Raw genomic sequence first — 22,498 nt, forward strand, 5'->3', positions numbered from 1 at the left:
TCCTATAATAAGGGCTTGGCGATGATGAACTCCTTGAATTTGATCTTATCTGAGAAGCACTTTAACTGTCCTTCCATTCTAAATGAAAGCTTTGCTGGGTAGAGCAATCTTGGTTGTAGGTCTTTGGATTTCATGACTTGGAATACCTCTTTCCAGCCCCTTCTTGCCTGTAAGGTCTCTTTTGAGAAATCTGCTGATAGTCTGATGGGCACTCCTTTGTAGGTGACTGTCCCCTCATCTCTTGCTGCTTCTAGGATTCTCTCCTTCATTTTAATTTTGGTTAATGTAATTATGATATGCCTTGGTGTGTTCTTTCTTGGGTCCACCTTCTTTGGGACTCTTTGAGCTTCCTGGATTTCCTGGAAGTCTATTTTCTTTGTCAGATTGGGGAAATTCTCCTTTATTATTTGTTCAAATAAGTTTTCCACTCATGGCTGTTCCTCTTCCCCTTCTGGTACCCCTATAATTTGGATGTTGGAGCATTTAAAGATGTCCTGAAGGTTCCTAAGCCTCTCCTCATTTTTTTGAATTCTTGTTTCTTCATATTTTTCTGTTTGGTCATTCTTTTCTTCCTCCTGGTCCACTCCCTTGATTTGAGTCCCAGTTTTCTTTCCATCACTATTGCTTTTCTGTGCATTTCCGTTCATTTCAATTAGTTTAGCCTTCATGTGTTCCTCTAATTTGTGACTAAAATCAACCAGTTCTGTGAGCATCCTGATGACCAGTGTTTTGAACTGTGTATCTGAAAGTTTGGCTATTTCTTGTTTGCTTAGAGTTATGGGCTCTGGGGCTTTGAGTTCTTCTTGAGCCATAATGTTTTGGTCTGTTTGCGCCCGTTATGTATGAGGGGCGGGGCCTGAGGTGTTCACCAGGGCGGACCGACCAGGTCGCTGGGTTGTGAGGCTGTATGTGGGGGCAGGGTCAGAGCAGGGCAATGGCTGTCCCCTCAGCTGCTTCCTGTTGCTGGGGTTTGCATGGTCTGTCTCACTGCTTGGTCCTTCGCTGGTTTACCTGCACACAAATGTGTGACTACGGTCAGCCTGCCACCTTGGGCCCTCACTGGGTCTGCCATTCACAACCCCACACCTGGGGTTTGCCAATTGCAACCCGCATGCCTGGATCGGTCTAGCTGATTTTTCCTGCCTGACCCCGCTCTGCCAGTCTCTGGTTCTGCCACTCTTACCAGTCTGGCTGAAGGGTTCGTTGTTGTTGGACTTCTGTATAGTTCAATTTTCTGTGTTTTGGTTGCGTTTTGTTTTTTGTTTTGTTTTTTTTACTAAAACCTTGTTGTCTTTAAACTTGGTTGTGCGAGAAGGTACAGTGTTTTCACCTACACCTCCATCTTGGCGGAAGTCCTAAATAAATAACATAGTTTTTAAGAATTGTATACAGTGGGTCTGCTTTTCTCTTAGTTTTGGCAGAATATGCAAATTTCCATTACTGTTAGATTCTTGTGTTATACTTGTTTTTAGGTTAAGAGCATCAATTGCTGGAGCTATTTATTTTAGTTTTTCCTCATTTATTAAATGTGAATATTACTACCTACTTTGTAGGTTTGTTCTGGAAAGTAAATGAAACAGTAGTTTATAAAAGCCCTCTGCAAAGCCTAGTACCTAGTAGACAATTATTGATGTCAGTTATGCTATTCTTAGATAAACCGTGCTGATGGAACTCAACTTTTTCCTACCTCTGAACACTGAGTCCCAGGGAACAACCCCTCCTCCCAGTATTGCTCAGAAGAATTGCTTATCAGGTTGTTGACGTACATTTTTATCAGTAAATGTGATGGTTTACAAATACATGATTATGGTGATTTCTACTTTTGAAAAACTGAAGAGTCTCTGTTGAGTTTTCCTTCGGTTCTGTTAACATTTGTTGATTGTACATCATATGTCCAAGAAACAACATTGGAGTTGCTGCCAAGGGACTATGTACAGATGCATTCCTTACAGTGACATTTTTGCCTTTTTTTGCATTAATGATTTGTATACTGATATGTGCAAATTTTGCGTGTTTTCTGTTTTAGAAGGTGGTGGACCCAGGAAAAGAAAATTATCTTCTTCTTCAGAGACATATGAGGATGATGAATTTAATGATGATCAATCTATGAAAAAGAAAAGACTGGATCAAGTAAGTTACAGTTGAATTGCAGTATCAAAAATTATCTGCTTAGGTACAGAGTGGATACCATGCCTGAAAATATACCTAACTGAATCTTCTTTCTTCTCTCTCACTACCAAGTCGGGATTTATTTTTGCATTTTTCTGTGACTGTTTTAAATTTATGTAGTGTTAATTGAGTGTCTCCGAGTTTAGTGTTAATTGAGTGTCTCCGAGTTATAAAACGAAATTTTTATAAGTATTCTAGTGGTATATAATTATACTTTTAAATTAATTGTTATTTCCTGAAAGCTTTACACACATAGTTGTATAATACTGAAAAACACCTTTTTCCACCTCCAGCACCATTTCCTCCTCAGTGGCATCTCCTCATAACTCTTTTAGATGACTCTCGATATTTAACTGGTTACCTAAAAATAATAGTTCTTATGCTTTTATTGGGTTACTCTAGTTTTTTTTTAAATTAACTTCTCCTTTATGAATAGGACTACTAAGACACCTGCCAGTGAAAGCAGGCATAGTCCTACCTTTTTCTGTATTTAGACAACACAATTTTTTCTTGGTAGTCAAAATCAAAATAAATCGCCATGATCGTCAATACAGTAACCTCTTTCTTTGCCTGTAGTATATGTAGTATAAGAATCTTGAAACAGCCAGATGGCATTCTCTTCCCTAATTTAATAGGACAATTTTTATGTCCCTGCATGGAAGCATTCTTCCATTGGAAACTAATAATGATGGGGACTAAAGAATTCTGTGAGTGGGTTTTTAGGTGTAAGAAACAGCTGTAATGTGAGAGAATAGGCCCACATTTTAGTTTATAGACCTACAAATAATGATTATAAGGGAAGTAGCATCATATTTATTACTGATTCTAAGCATTTACCCTGCTTGTATGTTCTGTAGAACAACATGTCAGGGTGTTATCTACAAGTTCACATGCTGAACTTTCACTAAGTAATACTACTGTCTGTAAGCCAACTGTTTTTACCTATTGAGGGACATGGTAAAATCACTGAACTTCTTGGGCATGAATCCAGTGATGCACTCCCAGTTAAATTAGCTCCCTGGTCAGAAATACTTGTGTTACAATGTAGTATGACTGTGAATCAGGTTTTCTGTATAGCTGTATAAAATGTATTAATTTTTTAGGGCTGTCATAACAAAGTACCACAAACTGGATAGCTTAAACAACAGAAATAGATTATCTCACAGTTCTGTAGGCTAGATATCCAAGATAAAGGTGTCAGAAGGGTTGAATTCTTCTGAGAGCTATTCCTTCTTGCCTAGATTCTTGTTGTTTGGTAGCAACTTTAGTGTCTCTTGGCTTACGGATATCCCTCTTCACCTTCACATTGCATGCTCCCTACATGCATGTCTTTCTCCAAATTTTCCCTACATGCATGTCTTTCTCCAAATTTCCACTCTTTATAAGGACAACAGTGATTATATTGGGGCTCACTCTAATGACCTAATTTGTACTTGATTTACCTCCGTAAAGATCCTGTATCTGAATAAGGATGCATTCTGAGGTACCAGGTATTATTCAGCATATGAATTTTGGGTGGACACAGTTTAACCCAGAACTGATTTACCAGAAGCAGATGAATAGGGAAGGTAAATTCATACTCAGAGCAAGTTTCTACTACAGTCTCTTATATAATGAAAGAGGTTCAAAGTAATCAACTTCCCACCAAGTAATTGGCTGAATATTCCAAGGAATGGTGCTATCATGGGAACTCATTGTTGGCCTCTGCTTTTGGCAGGTTGAGTGCTTAGTAGTAGCAATAGCCAGATAAATATTGATGTGGGAAAATCTCACCTTGTTGATCTGAATGTACAGCCTCAATATCTGTTGCAGTGTCCATTTGTTTCATAGATCCATTGAGCAAGCATCCAAGCGGCTGTGATGTTAGTGATCACAGAATGGTCATCTTATCTACTTGATTATTAATTAACCTTGCATTCTGTTCTCAGAAAACCTGAGAAGTTCAACAGTATACCTCTTCCCCAGATTTCTGGTCACTGACCTTCCACTCGTGTTCTCTTTAGATATTACCCAAGATATATCATTGATCTGTACCTCTAACTTCATACCAAATGAACAACAGGTACAGGGCCCAAGTTCTGGGCAGGGCTAATCTCTTAAATGGGATTATGTATATATAGTAGTTCACTTCACTTTCAGCTTCTTCTATAAACCCTTTGAAAACAAAGTTCAAGATTTTTCCCTCACTTCATCTGATCATAAAGAATTTCCCAAGGTGCCATTGATACTGGTTGAAGGAGGGACATAGTAAAGCAGAAGTAGGTACCATGGAAATCTGAGATTATTTGTACTTAGAACATATTTGTCCCTCAAGTGCAGTCTCACATACACCATTTTTGCTTGCTGTTCCTCATTCTCAGTGATAAGCTTGGTGGGTCAGCTACCCACATTATGCAACAGGTTAAGTCTCATGGTCAGTTGATACTCAGTGATCAACTGTTCTGCTGCTCTCAGGATCCCCTATCAAGCCAACAACTGTTGCACAAAAAGAGATCAGTCCTCTGTTTTAAAAACGTTAATTATATCAGTGAAGTAAATATGTAAGAGAACAGTTTGAACATAACCTGAATTTTGCATTGTCTGTTCAATTTTGTCCATGATAAATGGAAGAAGACTTTATGCAGCTGAACTGAATCATGTTAGAATACATAAGATGCACACACCTCCCAACATCTGGCCACCTCATTTCACTGTTTGTTACCCACGAGTTTATGTTTTACCATTATTTCACATTTGTGAATTTCACTATTTGAAAAAAGCACTCACTCAACATCTCAAACATATCGAAGCATTCTGGTTCAAAAATACTTAGGAGTGCATACAAAACGTAGGTTTCAAGCATTGAGGAGAAGCTTGAAACAAATGTTTGGAAGGAAAAAATACTATGTGTTTTATCCTGAGCAGTAGGCATAAAGGAGTCCACGTCATCACAAAAATAAAAGAACATGCCTGGACCACCTTCAAATGCTGTGAAGTCAGTAAGAAGAGGTATAAAGAAATAGAAGTGCAGCCCCCATGGAAAATAATGTGGAAACTCCTCAAAAAACTAAAAATGGATATACCATATGACCCAGCAATTCCACTTCTGGGTATTTTCCCAAAGAAAACAGAAACACTAACTCAAAAAGGTACATGCATTCCTGTGTTCATTGCAGCATTATTTACAGTGTCCGAGATATGGAAGTAACCTACATGTTCATTGATAGATGAATGGGTAAAGAAGATGTGGGGGGCGGTGTATACACACAGTGGAATATTATACAGCAACAGAAACAACAAAAAAACGAAATCTTGCCATTTCTGAAAACATGGGTGATCTAGAGTATTATAGTGAAATAAGTCAGGCAGACAATGACAGGTAATTTCACTTACATGTGGAATCTACAAATAAAACATAACAAAAATGGACTTACGGAAACACACACCAAGGGACAGTTACCAGAAGGCATCCGGTAGGTGGGAGAGTGGTGAAAAGGGGAAGGGAGTGAGTCAGTGATACTGTTAGAAGTTGGCACAGTGCCAGGTGATTACTGGAATTAATGGTGTGGTTACATTATAAGGTATAAAAATGTTAGTTCATTATATTGTATACCTGAAATTAATATAACCGATAAAAAATTGTATACTAAGATTTAAAAATAAGTTCTAAATAAAGAAATAGAAAAAAAGGAAAGATTTTTCTGCATTTGGATTAAAATACAAAAAGTGAAAAAATTGGGACAGATCCATTTTTCACATGGATCACGTACCAAACTGAGTCTTGTTTTAAATGTATTTTATTAATTACAGTTGTCCCATTTGCTCCCCTTTATTCCCCTCCACCCTACATACCCCCTCCCACCCACATTTCTCCACTTAGTTTATGTCCGTGGATCATATATATAAGTTCTTTAGCTTCTCCATTTCCTATACTGTTCTTTACCTCCCCATGTATTTTCTTTTTTTTTTAATAGTTTTTTTTTTTTTTTTAAGTTTTTATTTATTTATCTTTAGAGAGGAAGGGAAGGAGAGAGGGAGAGAAACATCAATGTATGGTTGCCTTGTGTGTCCCCTGCTGGGAACTGGCCTGCAGGGAACCGGCCTGCAACCCAGGCATGTGCCCTGACTGGGAATCGAACCACGATTGTCTGGTTCGCAGGCTTGCGCTCAATCCACTGAGCTACACCAGCCAGGGCTAAATAGTTTTTTAAGGATTTTATTTATTTATCTTTAGAGGGGAATGGAAAGAGAGAGGGAGAGAAATACCAATGTATGGTTGCCTCTTGTATGTCCCCTGCTGGGAACTGGGCTACAACCCAGGCATGTTCCCTGACTGGGATTCGAACCTCGATACTCTGGTTCACAGGCCTGCACTCAATCCACTGAGCTACAGCAGCCAGGGCCTTTTTTAAAAAAAATATTTTTTCAATTTTCTACCTACAATTTATACTACTTATTCTCTGTGCCTTTTCCCCCCTCTACCTTCTCTCCCACTCCCCCACTGATAACCCTCCATGTGATTCCAGTTCTGTTACTCTGTTCCTGTTCTAGTTCCCTAGTTTGTGTTTGTGTTTGTTTTAGGTTTGGCTGTTAATAACTGTGAGTTTGCTGTCCTTTTACTGTTCTTATTTTTATCTTATTATTCTTAGATAAATCCCTTTAACATTTCATATACTAAGGACTTAGTGATCATGAACTCCATTAACTTGACTTTATCTGGAAAGCACTTTATCTGCTCTTCCATTCTAAATGATAGCTTTGTTGAATAGAACAATCTTGGATGTAGGTCCTTGCTTTTCATGACTTGCAATGCTTCTTTTCAGCCCCTTCTTGCCTGTAAGGTCTCTTTTGAGAAATCAGCTGACAGTCTGATGGGAACTCCTTTGTAGGTAACTGTCTCCTTTTCTCTTGCTGCTTCTAAGATTCTCTCCCTATTTTTAATCTTGGGTAATGTAATGATGTCCCTTGGTGTGTTCCTCCTTGGGTCCAACTTCTTTGGGACTCTCTGAGCTTCCTGGACTTCCTGGAAGCCTATTTCCTTTGCCAGATTGGGGAAGTTCTTTATTACTTGTTCAAATAACTTTTCCACTTGTTGCTCTTTCTCTCCCCTTTCTTGTACCCCTATAATTTGAATGTTGGAATGTTTAAAGATGCCCTGGATATTCCTAAGCCTCTCATCGTTTTTTGGAATTCATGTTTTTTTATTTTTTTCTGGTTGAATGTTTCTTCCCTCTGGTCCACACCATTGATTAGAATCCCAGTTTCCTTGTCATCTCTCTTGGTTCCCTTTACATTTTCCTTTATTTCACTTAGCATTATGTTCATTTTTTCATCTAATTTGCAACCAAATTCAACCAATCCTGTGATCATCGTGATTACTGGTGTTTTGAACTGTGCATCTGATAGGCTGGCTATCTCTTTGTTGCTTAGTTGTATTTTTGCTGGAGCTTTGATCTTTTTTTTCATTTGGGCCTTTTTTTTTTGGTTATGGCGCACCTGTTACGTTTAAGGGGCGAAGACTTAAGTGTTCGAGGGCGGTACAACCCACAAAGCAGTTGTTGCTGCTTTGTGACGTATGTGGGAAAAAGAGGGAACAATGGCGCTTACTTCACTCCGGGATGGATTTCAGTCACTTCCCCCGCTGCCCACAATTAACTTGGGCCCTTCTGGTGCTGATTCCCAGGTGGGTGGGCTTGTCTATGTTCTAGGACCCTGTGGGTCTCTCCAACGAACTCTCCTGTGAGGCTGGGAGTTTCTCCCGCTGCTGCCTCAACCCCCACAGGTGTTTTCAATTGGTGGTTTGAGGCTTTATTTCTTTGTACTGGAACCCCGGTTGGGAGGTCTGTTAGGTCTGGTAGGTCTGTCTTGCTCCCCAGGTGTTCCTCCCAGTTTATCTGCACGTGAATATGGGACCACCTGCTCTACGAGCCGCTGCCTTGCTGGTCTGCCAGCTTCTGTCTTGCTGCCTTGCTGGTACACCAGCTTCCGTCTTGCTGGCCAGCTACAACCTTGTCTGTCCCGCTTCACAATCCACTGCTTTGCTGGGTTCACCAGCCATTGCCTTGCCCACCCCAGTCATCCACTGCTGCTTTGCTGTGAGTCTTCTCTGTCTTGTTGCCAGTCTCCACCCGGCTGCCCATCTCCACCCCTCCTACCAGTCTGGATGGATGTTTCTTCTTTAACCCTTGGTTGTTGGACTTCATACAGTTCGTTTTTTTGTCAGTTCTGTTTTTTGTTCTTTTTTTTTAAAGAGAATGCCTTTTTTAAAAAAAAGATTTTTATTTATTTTTAGAGCGAGGGGAAGGGAGGGAGGAGAGAAACAGCAGTGTGTGGTTGCCTCTCCCACGCCCCCTACTGGGGACCTGGCCTGCAACCCAGGCAAGTGCCTTGACTGGGAATTGAACTGCGATCCTTTGGTTCACAGCCTGTGCTCAGTGCACTGAGCCACACCAGCCGTGGCTGGTTTTTTGTTTTTAAATTGTTGTACTTTTTTGGTTGTGGGAGCAGGCACAGTGTATCTACCTACACCTCCATCTTGGCCAGAAGTACAAACTGAGCCTTTTAAAAGAAAGTCAGCCACAGAGTTTACTGCAGATACAGCAAAATTAGGCGGACTGCCCAAATCTGCACTTAATATTTTTACTTAATTTTTTGATTACACAGGGTTATTATATAAAGAAAAGCAAAACTCCAAATGAAGAAACTTAAAATTCTTAAAATGTACCAAGTATATTCCTGTACAAAAGTGTAGCTCAACCAAAATTTTCTTTTTAATCTTTCTTTTTGCATCCCAAAACCAACACTCTAATACAGTATCTTGATAAAAGTTTGATAGCATCATTTATGCTTACTCTTTAAAGTGAACATTGAAAATGCTAATTGCTGTTACAGTAGGTGAGAATGTAGATAATGCTTATAGAATTATGGAAGAGATTTAACATCAGAGTTGCATTGCTGCAATTATAAAATCCTGTAGTGCTACTAGAGTGTTACATTACATGTGATGGAAAATTCTCCTTGACTTTGTGATTCTTCAGAGAAATTTTTAAAATTCAAACAAGTATCTTGACGTAAGAAAACAATTTGGATTTGAGGAGGCAGAAAATGAAGATGTTGAAGAGTTGTCAAGGGTCCCATGCTGATCTAGCCACAGAAGTCCTGAAACGGTGCACTAATGGCCATATAGATGGAAAAGGTGATGATAGAGAAGAAGAAGGAAACCAAAAGGCTTCACAGTGACAGTGTAACACATCAAATTATCAGGTCTTCTAAGTGTTACTGAAAACAGTTAAACTGCTTTGAAGAAAATGGGTTTACTCCCGAATGTAATAGAGAGTCATGAATGGTATCCAGTTGAATTAGAACCATCCAGGCAACTTCAGTATGAATGGAGGAAGCTAGCAAGGCCCCATAAGTGTATTCATTTTATTTTCGTTTATTTTTTAATTTATTATTTTCAGCCAGCATAGCAGAGATAACAAGTGCAATGAGTTGTGCCCTTCCTTACTAGTGTTGGAACTTTCTGTTCATTTTTTATAGTCCTCCTCCTGCCACTTCACAGTAACTCACAAACTGCAACCCTTCCATTGCTAACATTCCAAAACAAATTTCAGTTCATATTTATCATGCTATGTTTATTATAGTATTTATGTATTTTTAATCATTTAATGTGTATGATATTGTGTTAACCCTTTTTAAAAAGGTTCCTTGCTCTTTTTAATGTGTCACTGATGAAGTTTTTGAATGTTGTGTCTCTAACTGGATTGTTTTTAACACTCTGGTTTTTATTTTCATGATTTTGCACAGCATAGTAATTTTTGGAAATGCATATGTCAAGTTATAACAACAGAGTCTAGTTGTCAGCAGAAGTAGACCAGACATGGTTTTAAAATCATGCGGGTCTGAGCGGTGATTTTCCTATTAGGATTTCCCAGAGACTTCACACAGCATCCTTACTAACCACAGATTCTTTGAGAATCATTGCCTCTGCTTGCTGGTCATGAAGCCCAAGTGGCAGAGCACATTTTTCTGCACTCCGACTTACTTTTAATCTGAGCCCTATTCATAACTGACAGTCTTAAAGTCTATTTTGTAAACAGAGCAGCACCCACCACAGTGAAGTATACCTTGCCTCCAGTATCCAAAGGCCAAGAAAAGGGTTTTGTCTTTTTTTTTTTAAGAGTGAAATTTGCAACATACCCCAGATTGGATTTCAATAAAAATCTCAAAAGTGGTGGTCCCCTGAACTTGAGGGTGGTTATTTCCTACTCTGACATGTATCTACCTTACTAAGGTCATCTAAAACACCATTGCTTTCTGCTTATCAAGTCAGTGTGTTATCTTCAGTGTAGAGGAAGAACAAAGCGATATTCTGTGAACTGTGAAAACAAAGTCGTTGAGTACTTTATTATGAAAGAGAGCCAGAGAATTACCAGAACCCCAAAGACGGTGAAGGTGTATCTGCCACTGACTTGCCCAAATGAAAACAAATTGCTTGTACTTGCCCGTTCTAATTGTGATAGGGAAGGAAAAAGTATCTGTCAGATTGATAATGCCCCAGTAAAAGTGCCACATCTGGTAGAGCAGCAGCAATTGGGGTCATCACCTGTTTATGTTAACCTAAAATAATTTTCCAAGACCAATCCAGCTTTTGTATAGGCCAAGGGGGCACAGTACATTGGGATGGGATAGTGGTGTCAATCTCTGCCTTTCCTCCAGGAATAATGTTATTGCTGCTGCTGCTGTAGAGGGGCAATTCTGGGTACTTAGGTTTGGTATTTCCTACAGTAATGGCCCTTATTCCATGAGGTACAAGAGCTAATACTGGATTTCTGCTAGGACCAAATTGTGTTTGCTTTGGCTTTGCATTCTGGACCCAGAAAAATAAGCATAGGATTCATTATAACCCCTGGATCCAGAGACAGATTTGGTCCCAAACTCCATTTATCCGGAATTTTATAAAGCTGGTGTATTCTTTGGCCTGCATAGTTTTTTTCAGTTGCAGGGATTAGCAGAACTGGTAGAAACTTGAGATCTGAGAGCAACCAACAGAAGATAGGAAGATTATCTACTGTGTGTTTAATTTGTGCTATCATGTATTTGATTCCCAAAAAATATTTACTATTTCCCAGATATTTTAACTTTTTTATTGAAGTGAAATACATGCAGTATAAAAGGAACCATTTTAGAATGAACAGTAGCATTTAGTATGTTCACAGTGTTGTACAACCACCACTCCATTGTCATCACCCTGTAGAAGTATGCCATACCTTTTAAGCAGTTTCTCCTGTTCTGTCCTCACCCCAGCTCCTAGCAGCCACCAGTCTTCTCTTCGTCTTGGTGGATTTACCTTTTAGACACCTAAGTTTTTATTTCCATCTGGTTATTATCCACCCGTGACCTCTAAAAGGCTTGTTCTTGGAGTTTCAGTGTCTTTAGCTATAAAGTATGGCAGTATGAATTTTGAGGGCTTTGAAATGTTTTCTCCGAATACTAGTTTCTGTATTAGTTCCATGCTCAAAATCCTATTGCTTTCTGATTAATGACCTCAGTTTGGCCCTCCCTGCCTTATGCATTATTAGTTTTTGGTTTTATTTTTTTAGCTGTTATCCTATTCATGGTCTTTGTGCTTCAACTCAAATGAGCCACTTAACCATTACAGAAATACATGCAAGGTTCTTCCTGCTCCAAACTTTCATAGCATTTTTAGTGGTTCATGAATCTTTTATTTTGATTATAATATACAGGTACTGTACATAACATTTTGTCTCTGTCTTGTGGAACCTCATCTTATTTCTTGTGTTCAAATGAGGTATCACTTACAGTTTATTTTTATCTTTAGCAGTGACTGAAAAAACTGGCATTCATTTGTTGGATAAAAAAGGATGTAGAAGAGGAAGTGTGAGACTAATTTTTCTCTGTCTCATTTGTATAACGTATGGTACATATGTAAGCTGAGTAGAGATAGATAAATGCTTTTGATTGACTGAAACACAAAGAGATTGTGTGTATGAGTAGCCACAGTTATTCCCAGATTGATGTTTAATTTATATATTGTTTAGTTTCCCATAAGTTGTTTCTTTGAATCAAGTTGAAGTAAAAGCAAACTTCTTTTCTCTCAGTATATGAAATCTGTAGGGGAATATCAAACAGTGAGCACAGATGATCCATTTTTTTTTGTTGTTTTGCCATTAGGTTGGAAAGACTTCAATACACCTGAATTATTTGAAGTTAACGTGAGAAATATTCTAGTTTATTTTTTAGCAGATATATCTCATTTTGAGCACTGTTATGAATGAAGTAAGAATTGTCACTTATCAGATATACAGTCAGCGTCTCTCAGAGATCTTAAACTGGCAATATTTTTTTAAACTTTAAAGACATAAATGTCTCCCCGGCTGGGTGGCCTAGTTGGTTTGTGTGTCGTCCTGTATAACAACATATCCTTGGGTGAAGATTTAAAAAAAAATTAAAGACCTAAATGTGTAAATTTTCACATGAACAAAAAGAAACATTTTTTCATTCTTCTAGTCAAATGTGATAACTTCCAAATCAAGTCAAAATACAAATGTAATTTGTCTTTAGACTCTGGTTATTGATGAACTCTTAAATTAGTTCTCATTTTTTCTTCATTAGGGAGAAGAATCAAATGAGTCTGCAGAATCTAGCAATAATTGGGAAAAGCAGGAAAGTATTGTATTGAAATTGCAAAAGGAATTTCCTAATTTGGATAAACAAGTGAGTAGCGTATAGAAATTTAATCAGTGTGCACTAAATGTTTGTATTACAAAATAGAGTTTGAGATGTAAAAGCTTTGGATGAGTTTTGTATTTTTCTGATTAAATATTTTCCTTTATTAATTTAAATATTTTATATGGCTTGTTAATTCTTTACATTGTTTATTTATCTTATTTGCTAACTATAGTATCAGTATTATAACCATAACAGTCATAACTATAGTAAAAATTTTGAACTTATGCATAAAATGTAAATTATCCAAAAAGCATCCAGCTGTTTTAGCTTTTTTATATTCTTTTTATTTAAATTTCTCATAAAGAATTTTAGTGTAATAGTGCATTTCATTGTGTTAATAATCCATAAGCTTTGTTCTATTGGTCCGATAGTGAAAATACTTTGAGTCAGCAAAGCCCCATACCAAGTTGCCAGTGCTGAAAGGACCACTATGATTGTATATAGGAGCACACTGTTTGTTTAACACTTACATTACATATATACTTGCATAATTGATTCATTCAAGTATATGAGCAGATAGTACATAAGCTTATTTCTGGTGAGCTGAATGCAAAAACTTGGCTGCTATACTGCTTCTTTACCTATGTTGAAACTATATGCTTGAAGTTGACAGTTGGTAAAAGCCTCATTGCATATTGAAATATAATGGAGCAAACACTTTTTGGTCCTCCAGTACAGCGATTTTCAACCTTTTTTATCTCATGGTACACATAAACTAATTACTAAAATTCTGTGGCATCAAAAATTTACTTTTTTCTCAATATGACAAAAAAAATAGGTATAATTTTGGTTTATTCACACCAGAGGGCTATTGTGTTAGGTGTGGGTTGTGTTTTGTTTTGTTTTTTTCATTTGGCAGTCTAAGGGAAAAGAGGTCAGTTCCCCTGGCCAAATAGTTAGATATTGCATGTTTTAAAAATTCTTGTGGCACACTGCTTGAAAATTGCTGCTATGTTGTTCAGAGCACTCAATGAGAAAGGTAAAAATGCAAAAAAAAAATCAAGCTTCCTTCTCTTTGAAGACTCTTGTTTGTGGTGGTGAAATAATATATACACAGAAAGCATTTGTAAAGCAGCATAAAAACAAATGTGAAACAGATGACTTCTATTAAGTTTTGGGGTGATGTTCTTTTTTTTTTTTTCTTGAAAAAGACAAATCAATAAAATATAATTTTATTTTTCTTGTGGGGAAAAATAAAATTTTATTTATTGGTTATGCTGTTACAGTTGTTCCAATTGTTTCCCCATTGCCCCCCACCCCCCCACCCCCAGTGTGTGGCAATACCCACACATTGTTCATGTCCGAGCATAATGTGTATGAGTTCTTTGGCTACTCCCATTTCCTGTACCCTACTTTAAATCCCCATGGCTATTCTGTAACTACCTATATGTACTTCTTAATCCCTGCACCTTTTTACCCCTCCCCCACACCCGCTTTCCTTATGGCAACCGTCAAAATGCTCTCTGTATCCATGATTCTGTCTGTTCTTCTTGTTTGCTTAGTTTGTTTTTCAGATTCAGTTGTCGATACATACGTATTTTCTTGCCATTTTCTTGTTCATAGTTTTTATCTTTTTCTTAAATAAGACCCTTTAACATTTCATATAGTAATGGTTTGATGATGATGAACTCCTTTAGGTTTTTCTTGTCCAGGAAGCACTTTATCTGCCCTCATTTCTAAATGATATTTTTGCTGGGTAGAGCAATTTTGGCTGTAGATCCCTGCTTTTCATGACTTTGAATATGTCTTGCCAGTCCCTTCTAGCCTGCAAAGTTTCTTTTGAGAAATCCGCTGACAGTGTTATGGGAACTCACCGATAAATAACTAACTTCTCTTTTCTTGTTGCTTTTACGATTCTCTCTTTTGTCTTTAACCCTTGGCGTTTTAATTATGCTGTATCTTAGAGTGGGCCTTTTTGCACCCATCTATCTTGTTTGGGACTCTCTGTCTTTCCTGGCGTTGTATGTCTATTCCCTAATTAGGGAAGTTTTCTTTCATTATTTTTTCAAATAGATTTCCAATGTCTTGCTTTTTCTCTTCCCCTTCTAGCCACCCCTATGACATGAATATTTGATGCTTGAAGTTGTCCCAGAGGCTGCTTATACTACCCTCATTTAAAAAAATTCTTCTTTTGTCTTGTTCTAATGGGTTTTTTTTTTTACTTCCTTATGTTCCAACTCATTGATTTGATTCTCACCTTCATCTACCCTATTGTTGTTTCCCTGTAAATTATTCTTTATTTCAATTAGTGAATCCTTCATTTCTGACTGGATCTTTTTTATGCTGTCGAGGGTTTCAAAAGTTCCTTGAGCATCCTTATAACTCTACGTGTGATAGGTTGCTTATCTCCATTTCATTTAGCTGTTTTTCTGTAGTTTTGATCTGTTCTTTCAATTGGGCCATGTTTCTTTGTCTCCTTGTTTTGGCAGCTTCCCTGTGTTTGTTTCTGTATATTAGGTATAGCTGCCTTGATTCTGTGTCTTGGTAGTGTGGGCTAGTGTAGTAGGTGTCCCGTGGGGTCCTACAGTAGCACAGTTTCCCCTATCACCCAGGCTAGGTACTTGAAGTGTGCCCTTTGTGTGGGCTGAGTAGACCCTCTTGTAGTTGAGCCTTGGTTGCTGTTGGCAGGTCAATGGGAGGGATTTACCCAGGCCAGTCAGCTGCAAGGATTAGCTATGACCACTGACCACCAACCTCTGCCCCTGTGGAGAATCAGCTGTGCAGGGTCAAGGTGTGCTCCAAAGTGCTCTGTAGCTGTCCACTGGGTGCACTGGTCCTGGGGTTTCTCAGGTGGTGCAGGCCAATGTCATCCCTCACCTGTGTTTTGTCCAGGACTACCCTGCCTGAGGTACCAAGCAGTCAGAGAAGGCTGCCATATGTGCTGGGCTTGGAGATTCCCAGGCAAAGCTAAGCAGTAAAGCTAGGCTGGCTGCTGCTAGTGCTGGGCTGGGGGCTCAATGGGACCAGCTGTTGCTTGTTTGATAGGATTTAGGAAGTTGTGAAGTATAAGCCAACAGCAGCCGTTCATATGGAAAAGCATCTTGGGTGGGACCATAAGTTGGTTGGAGCTGAGTCTCTTAGGATCTCCAAGGCAGGTCAAACAGTGTTACCCAGGTTTGTAGAGTCTCAGATGTGGCACCAGTATGCCAGGTTTGGAAAAGGGAAAATGGCCTCTGTTCACCCAGATGCTAGAAACCTTGGATCCTCACTTTATGCCACTGGTGCCTTTCAAGCTGCTACCCCCATTCTGGAGCTCAGTGGGAGTAAGTCTGAGTAGGTACATCCATGTGTGGGTTCTTTTAAGAGAAACTGCTTGGGGCTTCAGCAGTTTCTTCCAATTCAAACCCCACTGGTTTTTACAGTCTGAAGTTTTGGGGACTTAATCTCCCTGGTCTGGAATCCTGGCCTGGGGTCCTGGTGTCAGGCTGAGACTCCTTGTTCCCGAGATATCCACCCCAAAATTTTATCAGCCACACGTGGATGAGGCACCACCCACCAGTCTGGATAGATGTGGTTTAACTCTGTGGTTGTCAGACTTCCCTTCAACTCAATTTCTGACGGTTCTGAGTGATGGTTGTTCTGTACTTTAGTTGTAATTTTAATGTGTGAAGAGGCAGGCCATGTGTATGATGCCACCGTTTTGACAGGGAGTTGATTTTCTAATTTTTAAAAGCATAATAATTTTATTTTCTATGAGCTGCTAACATTAGATTTTTAACAAAATGTCAATCACTTATTTCTAGGAACTAAGGGATGTACTCAAGGAACATGAATGGATGTATACAGAAGCCTTAGAATCTTTAAAAGTATTTGCAGAAGATCAAGGTAATTATCCATTCTATGTTATTATTATAGAAAATGCATACTTCCCATTATATTGTAAATTTTAGTATATAAAAATATAGCAAACCTATTATCTAATAAGATAATGGGATTTAAAAATGCTAGAAATAATAATGCAAAAATTTCTTTAAATGAACCCTTCCAAAATGTTTGGCCTATTAAATAAAACAATAAATATTCTTTTCTTTTTGGATAACTTTCTTTGAAATTTTAGCTACTTATAAACTACTATGTTTTATTGAGTACCAAAGAAGCATTTTTTATATTTTAACAACTCTTTGAGTGGATCTTCATGATTGCTGGTTTGATGATCACTGCATTGTAGATGTCCTAGTTCCACTTGAATGAGTGTAAAAGCACCAACATCAGAAACTTACAAGGTGGGAATTACTGGCATGGAAGAGAGTCCCTTGCCCTGTAGTGGAACACTAACTTTAGGAACCAAATTTTGTATGAGACTAGTGGGGAAGAGTTGAATCACACATGTTTAGTAACATCCTTAAGCAAGAATTAAGTACACTAGCTCATTACATTGACTTCAGGTTTTTATTGTTTTTTAATAATTATTTCTTTTAAGAAAGGCTGTACTAGAAATGCTTTTGATGACATAGAGAATTTTATTGTGTGGCGAAAAGAAAGCCACTGATATCAACAGTTTTAAGTCTGTAAATTGATTCAGAAGGGATAGGTTGTGAATGTGAAGAAAGTTGAGGAATACCTTATCTAGCTTATTTGGCTTTTTTTATATATGCACAAGAATGAAGGTGTATGATAATAAATGTGTAAGTTGTGAAGCTCTTTGAGTAGGTAAAACAGAAACATTCTAAATATTAAAGTATTGTATAAAGATTAATTGGTACATATTTTCTTTCTGGTATATAAAATAACTATCTTTACCCAAGCATCTTAGAAATCTGTGGAATATGATTCATTAGTCAGTAGTAAAGTTGTGGTGCCTTTTAATATATTTAAATAATTTTTAAAGTAATGATGAACTTAGACTAGTTGGGAATGGTGAGGAAAAAATTAACTATAGTATGGGAGGTTTAAAGTTACCGTTACCCTTAACCCTAACTTTTATTTTTGCTGTGCCCATCAGTGTTGGCATAATGATGGGGCTGCTAGGTAACATCGGGGACATGTTGTGGATATGCAGCTGCTGTCTGTGTTTTCAGGACCTTCATTAGAAAATGGGGATTTATATTTAATCCTTTGAAAAATAAGTTACCACCTGTATTTGAAACTAATCACTTAACATTGTATAACTTCAGATTCTACTTGGGTGTTTCTCTTTGGAGTGTATCAAGACTTGACAGTAACTTGTAGTGAATTCTATATTCAAAAGGAAATTATATATATGTTTAAATATTTTCTTACCTGATTCGAAGTGTTTCATCTTTATATATATTTAATTTATACCTTTCTAATTTAGTTATTTTTGTCTTTGTACACAGATATGCAGTATGCTTCACAAAGTGAGTTTCCAAATGGGAAAGAAGTTTCTTCAAGAAGTCAAAATTATCCTAAAAATGTAGCTAAAGCAAAACTAAAACAGAAATGTTCCATGAAACCACAAAATGGTTTTAACAAGAAACGTAAAAAAAATGTATTCAATCCAAAGAGAGTTATTGAAGACTCTGAATATGATTCAGGTTCTGATGTCGGTAGTTCACTAGATGAGGACTATAGTAGTGGTGAAGAAGTGATGGAGGATGGCTATAAAGGTAAAATTCTTCACTTCCTTCAAGATGCTTCAGTTGCTGAGCTTACTTTGATTCCTCAGTGTTCCCAGAAAAAGGCTCAGAAGATAACAGAACTCCGGCCCTTTAATAGTTGGGAAGCTCTGGTAAGGCTACATTCTTTCTCCCCCACTCCCTCTGTGTGTGTGTGTTTAATTCACAGTACCGTTTATAGTCAAGGTGTCTTCAGCCCAGGGAAGCATAGATGGGTGGCCTTATCCTGTGTAGAGTCAAACATTACTTTCATTGTAAGCCAATAGTATTTCAAATAGTGTCATATGACCTAATTTTGAATGAATTAAGGGGTGATTTTCCTGGAAAAACCCAAGCTGATTGGCTGGGTATACTGTCACTCATTCTTTTGCATAGAAACTTGGTTCATTTCACTGCAGAAGAAGAAATTAGAGCTTACATTTAGGAGGGAGTCGTTTCTAGCCTGTTCTGATCTGTTACTGCTGGGGCACCATGCAGAAAGCAAGAATGTGGCAGAAATTTAACTACAACTACTTGAAGAGCAATAGCAACGTCCAGAGGAGCTCCATGATTCCAGTTGCCAGCCTAAGTGTTTTATGCTTCACCACAAAAGAAGCCATTGTTTATTTTCTTTTTCTTTTAAAAGTGACAGCTCAATCTCTAACATGTTTTTCTTGGTTAAACAACGCAGCCATTTTATGGAGTGTAGCAGGCTGCAGCGTTTTTAATTGGAAAGATAGAAAAGTGTGGAAGCCTAGAATTCAAGCGTTAGGTGAAGGGAAGGCATAAGCACTGGTAAGTACGTTCTGCATGATCATTTTCTGGAATTTGATTCCTTATAAACAAGTCTTATTCAAAATACCTGTATTTTGACTTTTATAAGTGTCAATAGTCAGCAAATCTTATTCATATAGAAAAATGTAAGAAGTCTTGTTTTTTAAAATTTGCTTCAACTTTTGTGAAATGTGGGCTTTTATGGCATGGATTATATATAGGCCAAGCTGTGATACATGCCGTGATAGCAGTATGGATTATTATTTACAGCTGTAGGAGATAAACTGACTCTTGATGCTTTATAAATGTTTAGGAAGTTTTTATTCCCTAACTCAGGTTGCTTTTGTGACTAATTTTATACTTGTGACAAACCTATGTGAGCCTAAGTTCCCTGGATAAGTGTCTTGGAGTGCGGTACTATGGCGGGTCCTTGAACAATGGTTGTAAAATAATTTTTTTAAAAAACTGCAATATTTGAAAAATAAAGAAACAGAATCACTAGCATTTTGCAGCTTTAAAACAACATTCGTTTTGCCCGAAGCCTGTGCTTTTCCAGAGAACATCTGTCAAAGCAGGCCCTTTCAAAACTTGTTCAGCTTTGCCTGAGTGATTTATTTGTTAAAGTATTTGCTGAAGGGCTTTCTTGTTCTCCTTTTCTTGCTTTTCTTACTTCTTTTCATCTTTAATGGTCTCTCCTGTGTTATTGCAGAGCTGGGTTGCTCAGGCTTGTTGAGATTCTAACTTATTTAATAGGAATGCAATTATCTGCACTAATGTATTTAGTCACTGCAACTACTTGCCCAAATATCTTATAGTAACAGTAAATTAAAGCAGAATTCTACCTGCCAAATGCTTTTAGAAATATTCAACAACTTAACATGTAGAAAACACATTTCCCCTACTAATTAATTGGCATAGTTTAAATTAGTCCTAACATGAATTTGTAGATTATGTTACCTGCTGAAACCTCGTCCCCTTTCTGAAAGTTGAACACAAAGACTATTTTTTGCTAGTTGGGCATGTAAGTGTTGATTATTTTATGTAGCAGTTAAAAATTAAAGTTGCTACTTGAATTCAATGAGTACTGGGCTTTGCTGTCCTGAAAAAAGTACGTAAATGAAGAGGTTTTGGAAACAAACGGTTAAAATTAGCAAGTCAGTGTATGCAAGCTCTGAGTTTTATCTGCTTTAGAACTCTAAGCTTCTACTTTCAATTGTAGGACAATTTAATATCAAAATTATCAAAGAAAATGTTGAATATTTTGGTAAAAAGCTGTGTAATTTACTCCTTCCCTATTAAAGAGTTTTCATAATGTACTTGTAAACAACTTCAAAATGAAACAAAAGAAGAAATTTACTTTTGTGTTCATAGTTAATGTTTTTAGAAATTCCTATTAGAATTAGTTGAAATCTTAATTACTCCATCATAATTAATGAAAATTATATGCTAAGAACAAGTATTCAAAAGTTTAGTAGACTGTTAACATTATTGTTAAAGCTTATTTAATCTGAAGGATTTGGAATTTGGTAATTTTTACTTCATTAAAATGCATAGTGAGCCAACAGATCTTTTAAACATACATTTTAATTATGATTTGGCTAAAACTGATGTCTCTATAACATTGATAGCTTAAATGCAGCCACTGGTATTTTACTGTCCTATTTTATTTTAAAAATAATTCGAATGTGAAAATTATGTTAACACTGCCTTTTAAAACAGAATTTGAAAAGTCGTTCATCACTGTTAGGACTTTTTTGTTAGAGAATTATACTTCTAAAAAATTAAATAAAATGCTCTCACATGTTCTGATCACCCTCATTTTACATGAGGAAAAGTTATTGAACAAACTCAGTGAATTAAATGAGGTCGTTTTTATTTCAGCCTTATACCCATTTTTTCCTTTGAGTGAACACTTAAATATTGTTTGTCAAGTTGTCTTCGTAATTTTTTCATTTTACTTATTTTTCTGCTTAGGAGCAATAAAGTATGTGTCTATTATAAGAAACCACATCATTGAATCATGTAGACTTTGGAAGTAGAGCAAGCCAAAAATGTCATTAGTTTTAAAACGTGTACTGTTAATGTGGTAAAACTGGGATTTTTATTGCCAAATTTCACACATTTGAAGGAATCAGTTTACTAACTACTTAATTTTTGATTGCCTTGTGCACAGTAGGGTAGAGATGCTATTATGTCTATATGCTTTATTCATGAGTAACTGATTCATGAAGAGCTCAACCTAAAAACTTCGTGTATGCATCTACTTAACATTTAGATCAGTATAGGTACAGTTTTTCTTGACTGTTAGTTAACCAAGCAACCTAGGTTGAGATTATTTTTTTAATTTATATTTGTTTTTCACTGAGCTGTTCCCATCTACTAGTAACTTAGAACACAGACCACAGGTTCTCTTTTTTTGCTTTATTTTCATTAGTATTATAAAGTTCTGTCTAAATTTATTACATAAAGCGTTGCATTGTCTACTGTTTTCTTCGTGATAGGATGGCTTCAGTTAGCTTGTGTATTGATTACAGTATTCAGCTTTGTTTTAATTTTTAAAAGTTTGATAAACATTTTTTAAAAACCTATAAGTTAATTCTGAGTACTTTGTAGGCTGCTGATAGCTATTTATTGCAATGAATAAGATTAGTACTCTGTTCTCAATACTGTTACTTGTTAGATTGGGAATGAAATCTACTTTTAAACAATTTCCCCCTTCCTGTAGGAATTCAAAGTGTTAGTACTATAAGAGTGACACACTGTGGCAAGAGAGAGGTACTTCAGTTTGTGACTTTTTAAAGGAAAAAGTTCTTAAGAGTGATACTTAAGTTTTTCATCAAAGAGGTAGTAATCAGGGCCATATCGATGTTCTTTTTTTTTTTTTAATGTACGTAGTTATCCAGCAAGTAGCAATTACTTTTTTTTTCTTTTCTTCCCTCTGGAAAAAATAGCTTTATCATTTTTCTAAAGAATGATTTGTTTTCCTTATCTAAAATTAAAGCAGTACTTGCAAGAACAGAGAAGAAAGTAAAGTTTAGTCAAAATTCTACCAAAGATCCCACCACCTAATAATTATTGAGCATTCACCTATTTATACACACATTTTTATATTTTATATCATGTAAATGGGATCATTTTTTGTTATCAGTAACTTCAGATTTACTAGTCCATTATTCATTTACAAATACTTTGTATTTCTTAAATTTGTTTTGGTGAAACAGAGTAACTTACAGGATTGTTAAATGCTTTTTGTCTTTAGAAAATAGCAA

At 36.9% G+C, this 22,498-nt stretch overlaps 1 protein-coding gene across 4 annotated transcripts in view; it reads left to right on the forward strand.

Moving 5' to 3' along the window:
- Positions 1 to 22,498, forward strand: part of SMARCAD1 (SWI/SNF-related, matrix-associated actin-dependent regulator of chromatin, subfamily a, containing DEAD/H box 1) — a 101,983-nt gene that overhangs the window by 40,831 nt on the left and 38,654 nt on the right. For all 4 annotated transcript variants that reach the window (XM_053666402.1, XM_053666403.1, XM_037140060.2 and 1 more), the window contains 4 exons: positions 2,027 to 2,130; positions 12,784 to 12,885; positions 16,644 to 16,725; positions 18,198 to 18,589. In XM_053666402.1, coding sequence (XP_053522377.1) covers positions 2,027 to 2,130; positions 12,784 to 12,885; positions 16,644 to 16,725; positions 18,198 to 18,589 — 680 coding nt within the window. The remainder of the gene's footprint in view (positions 1 to 2,026; positions 2,131 to 12,783; positions 12,886 to 16,643; positions 16,726 to 18,197; positions 18,590 to 22,498) is intronic.

This window comes from Artibeus jamaicensis, unplaced genomic scaffold (assembly GCF_021234435.1).
Source record: "Artibeus jamaicensis isolate MK-2021 breed Jamaican fruit bat unplaced genomic scaffold, CSHL_Jam_final contig_452, whole genome shotgun sequence".
Lineage (NCBI taxonomy): Eukaryota > Metazoa > Chordata > Mammalia > Chiroptera > Phyllostomidae > Artibeus > Artibeus jamaicensis.